At 41.0% G+C, this 6012-nt stretch overlaps 1 protein-coding gene across 1 annotated transcript; it reads left to right on the forward strand.

Moving 5' to 3' along the window:
- Nucleotides 1-252: 252 nt before the first annotated feature.
- On the forward strand, nucleotides 253-3844 carry zgc:195282 (uncharacterized protein LOC100192223 homolog). The gene is made up of 4 exons (XM_039799066.1): nucleotides 253-438; nucleotides 3134-3228; nucleotides 3331-3385; nucleotides 3534-3844. The coding sequence occupies exons 1-4, from the start codon at nucleotides 396-398 to the stop codon at nucleotides 3542-3544; spliced, it is 204 nt and encodes a 67-aa protein (XP_039655000.1). The 5' UTR covers nucleotides 253-395; the 3' UTR covers nucleotides 3545-3844.
- Nucleotides 3845-6012: the final 2168 nt, after the last annotated feature.

The raw sequence follows: 6012 nt of genomic DNA on the forward strand, positions 1-6012 counted from the left end.
TTCTTTTATCTCTCTCTTCCTCCCTCTTTCTGTCTCTCTTTACAGTGTCATGGCTGTGTACCCATTAACATATAGACAACTGCCCATACAATGACGTCTATTTACATGGCTTTATATCTGTTATCATATATAGAAGTAAGTGATGTGATTAGAGATGCTGCCTGTCTCTTTTTCTTCCACTGATGATAAAGCTTCTCAAATCACATATTTCACTCTTCCTGTGACGTCTCCACTCACCACATCCTGGTTTTGAAGAGGCCAACATATCGGCAGTTTAACGCTTTCGCTGTCAATTTCAGTTCACCCATATGCTCACATATGCTCCTCTCGTAGGATATATACTCTCACTACACTAGCTAAAGTGCACGCACCCACACTGTTTTTTATATAGCATCATGGTAGGCTACTGTCCGATCTGTGGGAAGCCCGTCTACTTTGGTAAGTGTGACCTCTTTCCTTTTTTTTTTTTTTGTTACTGTATATGTCTGTCTTCCTCTGTCTGTCTGGCATTTTGTCTCTGTCCTGTTCTCTATTTCTTTCAGATTTTTTTGCTCTCTCTCTCTCAATGTCTTTATTTTACTTGTTGTACGTGAATAGGAAAAAAAGGGTCACAAAAGTCACAAAACGGTAAGTAAGGAAGGAACAGGGGAAAATGTATAATACATTTCCCCTGTTCTTTGAATACATTATGTATTCAAAATATTACAAAGTAATAATATACCTTTCTTACAGTGGACATTATAACCTGCCAAACACAGGGGCAACTAGTAATGTAACAATGGCGGCATTTCATTTAGATCATGCACCAGTATTGAGTGCATAGACACACCTAAAGGAAACAGGGGCATCGTTAACATATCATAAGTCAATATATCTGCTTTGAAAAATATGCTTTGATTTTCCTTTTGCGCTACAAAGGTCCATTTGCTGATATACCTGGCATTATTCTTTGTTTGGAGGTCTTTCTCCCTGGCTTTCTCCTTCTCTTTCAAAAACACACACGCACACACACACACGCACACACACACACACACACACACACACACACACACACACACACACACGCACGCACACACACACACACACACACACACACACACACACACACACACACGCACGCACACACACACACATTCACATACACGTATCCATGATAACAACAGGATGTGGGTCTAGCCGAACAAGCTTGCACGCTGCTCTCTGGGTTTCCTTCTTACCTTCTGTCTCTTTTAGTTGAGTCCCCTCCCACACTATTAAATACAAAACATCACTTAATCCATCTATTTCAAGTCTATTATTTTCTAGTTTTACTTTTCTATTCATGAGCCAGCCAAGTTCAAATTCTCAGATGTGACCTGTACACCACACTCTCTGTGTACTGAAGAGACTAGCAGCCTACAGTCAGAATCAGACACCTGAATCTCACTATTTCTTGTTCATTTTTTATTACTGCAAATTGATTTTTACCTTTTCCTTAATCTGTTGGTATGTTTCTCTAAATCCAAAACAGAAAAATGCATTAACAAATGTGATCAAGGTCTGTAGCAGTATGACAGGTACTCAACACAAAAGTCTGTGTGATTTGTATAACAAAATTAGCTCAAGTTAAAGTTAAAGAAAGCAGAATCCACTCCATGTTAACCCTGTCTGTCTGACAGCACCCACCCCTGCACCTAGAGTTTTCAGAACTTGCCTTCTGGTTCCCACTTCAAATGCCCACTAGCCAAACCAACAGATATGAACACTCCTTCATGCCCTCAACCATCTCACTGCTGAACTCAAATAGAAATAGGTAATATTAGCCTAACCACCCTACCACGCTTATATATTACTTTTTTTTTTCCACTGCTAAACGACAGTGGGCACAACTGGAGCCACATGTGCAAAACTCTAACCATAGTCTGCACAGCAGCAGTTCATGTGGACTGTTTTTCATTGCTTGAACACAGTTTTCAAAAGTCTACGCACTTATCCCTTGACTTATCCCACAAACTGCACAGCACTGTGGATCTAAAGCACTTGGTTCAAATGCTAACACACTGCTGTCCAAACTGTTAACCACACATTCAAAACAGAATACATTTCAGTCTGGTGATTGGAATGGTCTCGTGTTTTAGACTTGTTAGTGAACATATCTTGTATATACAGTATACAGGGAAAGCTCAGAAAGCCTTATTTGGAAATAAAAAAACACCAAATAAGAATGAAACAGTTATTCATTGTACTGTTTGAGAGAAACGGTGAACAGGTAAAAGAGCAAAGATAACAATATGTCCAGGTAAGATGTCTGAGGTTACATACACAGCTATTAAACAAAAGTGAAAAACACTATATGTTTACTATAGTAAAACTGTGGACTTACTTTTTTCAGAAAGTAATGGAGGTGAAAGTAAAGGGAACATCACAGTCATTTGTATTTAGAGATGATGCAGGTGCATGGCGAGCCAGGACATCCAATGTTCTTTGTTATTACGTACCTTTAGTTTAAAAAAAAAATTCCAGTCATTACATTAACTACTATAAAGGCAAAATAAAAGTATATATCTATTGAAGTAAACTGCTGATTTTCATTCCTTTTTGTTTCCTACAAAAACTGATATGTTATAAAATAAAAATGTTCACATGAAAGAATTTCACTCTATTCTTTAAAGAAGATATTGATTAGTGTGAAGTGACTTAAATTATTCAAACTGTAAAGAGGAAAAGTTTTTAATTTGTGTCTTGGTGTTTGATGCTAGTGTTTTTACTCTCAGTGAGTTCTGAGTGACGTTCTGAGTGTGTGTTGTCTCAGTGAGGATTGTTCTGAGAAAAAAAACTGTAATACGGCTTTTTACTTTATGTTTTACTTGTTATTATTATATGTTGTATTTAATTGATCTTGTGTTATTACTGTTGTCACTGTTGCACAACCAATTGCCCCTCTGGGGAAAAATAAAGTTCTACTAGACTTGACTATGACTTGATTAAATTAAAAATATTACAATTTGATTGAAGGGATTGCCCCATATTTCAGAGGATCCAGAGTGTATGTTTGCAAATGCAAAATTCCTCTGCGTTTTTTGATTAGATATATCTACAAAACATGTCCCAGCCTGCCTCTCATTATCACAGTCCTCATTTGTCATTGGCACAGGTGAAAAGAAGAGGTCCTTAGGGAGGGACTACCACCCTCTGTGTCTCAAGTGTCAAAAGTGCAACAGACAGCTCACAGCTGGACAACATGCTGAGGTAGGCCTGTATGTGGACAATGAATGAGGGAATATGTGAGGAAAAAAGTGAATGAAACGAGTAGGGTGATGCAATAACTATGTCCTGCTAATTGTTTTTCAGTATGATGAGAAGCCATACTGTTCACACTGCTACCTGAAGATATTTGGTCCAAGAGGTACTGCCACACACACACACACACACACACACACACACACACACACACACACACACACACACACACACACACACACACACACACACACACACACACACACACACACACTGTCTGAATGTCTTTTCTCTGTGTGAATCTTTCTTGACAGGAAACAGGTGACTTGTGTCGCCATGACACAGTGCAGCTCCTTCACAGACACCAGACTGAGCCAACATGGACAAACGCTGACATACAGAAGACATGCCGAGCCTGTTTATTGGCATGATAGACAGATATCTAACAGTCCACCCGCTTTAGTTGACTATCATATATACTCCACAAAATGATGTATTTATAAATGTGATGACCACTTGATGCCATGTGTATGTGATTGTTCACTTTTATAATGTAAATTAATGTTGCATGCAAATTGTAAGTCAGTATTAATAAATGCATTCTTTTAAACATGCCAACGTCAAACCCTGGTGGATGTCTCGGTCTCTGCGGTGGACTTTGTAATCAGGAGCCCACATGCTCATATCTGGGCATGCAGGGTGGATGTATTCGCTCACAAACTAACAAATACTCTAATCACCGACAACACACATGCACATAAAAAAAAATGAGTTGAGCTATAGGGTTCTCCCTCTCTGCCTCCTCAAGAAGCCAGGGGAAAGGAGAGGGAAGGAAAGAAGGAAGGAAGAAGGAATGGATGAGGGTGGTTGATGTTGGCAGGGTAAACCAGATCTTATGCCAGCACAATCTGCTGGAATGGATGCTACAGTGAGGCAAAGATGGATCTCAAACGCGCTCGCTCGCACGCACGCTCGCACGCCGCACGCACGCACGCACGCACGCACGCACGCACGCACGCACACACATCCATTCATGCACACTGCTGGCCCTGAAGCAGTGTGCCTTGACTGCTGCAGGGGCTTGTCACCCAGTGGTGGGTGAAGTACATTCACACACACACACACACACACACACACACACACACACACACACACACACACACACACACACACACACACACACATGCACACACATAGAGAAAGAAGTGTGCTGATGTGCTTCCCTGTAAAGTGTCATGTGTCACACGAGTGACATTTCAGGTATTTGTCCTTGAAGGATAGAGGGATACAGAAGTAAAAGGATAAAGGAGGCGGCGGCAGAAAGAGTGTGGAGAAAGCTGAGGGACAAAGAGAGAGAGAGAGAGGGCTGATGGGATTATTTTTAACATCTAGCAAAGAACTAGCAGAGGGAGGCCTGTGTGTCTCTCAAGCACGTCTTTGAACCTGTCCGTCTCCCTCTTATCCCCACAAGATCCCTCCTTCATCCTCCCTCCTCTTCTATTCCTGCCCTCCGCCTCCTCCATTCTCCCTCCTCCCTCCATGTCTCCTTCAGCCATAACCCCCTACCTTGATAGATCACATGACGGCTGTGATACCAGCTGGCTGACTGCTCATTTGCATGTGGTTCAGCTACATTCTGTTATTAGGGAGAGAGGGGAGTTATAGGTGAAGAGGGGCTGAGGGTTAGGGAGAGCGAAGTGCTGTGGAGAGCGCTGGGTAATTGAGGGCCACTGCGAGAATTGAAAGAATAAAGAGAGAGACCATGGATTTATAGGGGGGAGACAGGAAGGGAGAGGGAGAAGTCAAATAGAGAAATAGAAAATGAGTGTATGAGGGCCTGGCAAAGTTAAAGCAGGGGTTCTTCAACATGCAGAAATTCACCATGGCTCCAAAGAGCGGAATTGACAGAATGTATCATATCTTTATGTGATGGCTGCACCAGGAAAGGCCCATTTGTGGTCCTAACTTAAGTTCAGAGACAGTCTGTGTGTAGGCAAGGAATTACTCCGAATGATGACAATTGATGAGGAACTGATATTAAGGAGCACCATTTTTCTTTACATCCAAGATAAAAAAGAATGGAATGAAGTAGTAGGCTATGTTTCTAAGGAAAGTCACTTAGCGTGGGACTCAACACTTGCACTGTAATCTTCATTTGTGTATCACTGTCGACATCTAGTGGCCATGAAAGACAGTGGACAGTGAGGGCATCACAACATATCAAAATACCAGTGCTGTTTGTGTAACAGAGTAGTGGCTTATTTATTAAGTTTCAAAAAAATCTGGACACTACCTTAAAACATTTTAATCTGTGTTAAGTTTTTGGGAAATTTGTCATAATGAATGAAAAAGTATTGGAGCTGCTTTGCATTTTATGATTAGCTAAGATGATGTTGCTTTATAAATGGTGCCTTATTTTGGGTCTTGTTCATTGTTTGCAGTGAGGCTTCCCTTGGAAATATGCGACTGAAGAGCGGAGGGAAGACAGCCAAAGCTGCTTCAAAGCAGGCCAACAGGTGAACCAAATTTAACTAGCCAGCAACTGGTTTTTACCTCTTTACACGATTAGCAGTACCCTGTATGCCATTTGTTGAGACTGAAAGCATATGTTTTAAAGCTAATATTTGGTTTAGGCTTTACCCTGCATTAGCTATAGTCTAACCATGTGAAGCTGACATGTGTGGTTTCTATAGTCAATCAACTTAGATTGTAAAGAGCAAATTTAACCTAGAAATCGGGAGTTCGGACTTCACAAGGAGTACTTGAAGGCAACTTTAGCTAACTGTGTTATTG

This window comes from Perca fluviatilis, chromosome 1, assembly GCF_010015445.1.
Source record: "Perca fluviatilis chromosome 1, GENO_Pfluv_1.0, whole genome shotgun sequence".
Lineage (NCBI taxonomy): Eukaryota > Metazoa > Chordata > Actinopteri > Perciformes > Percidae > Perca > Perca fluviatilis.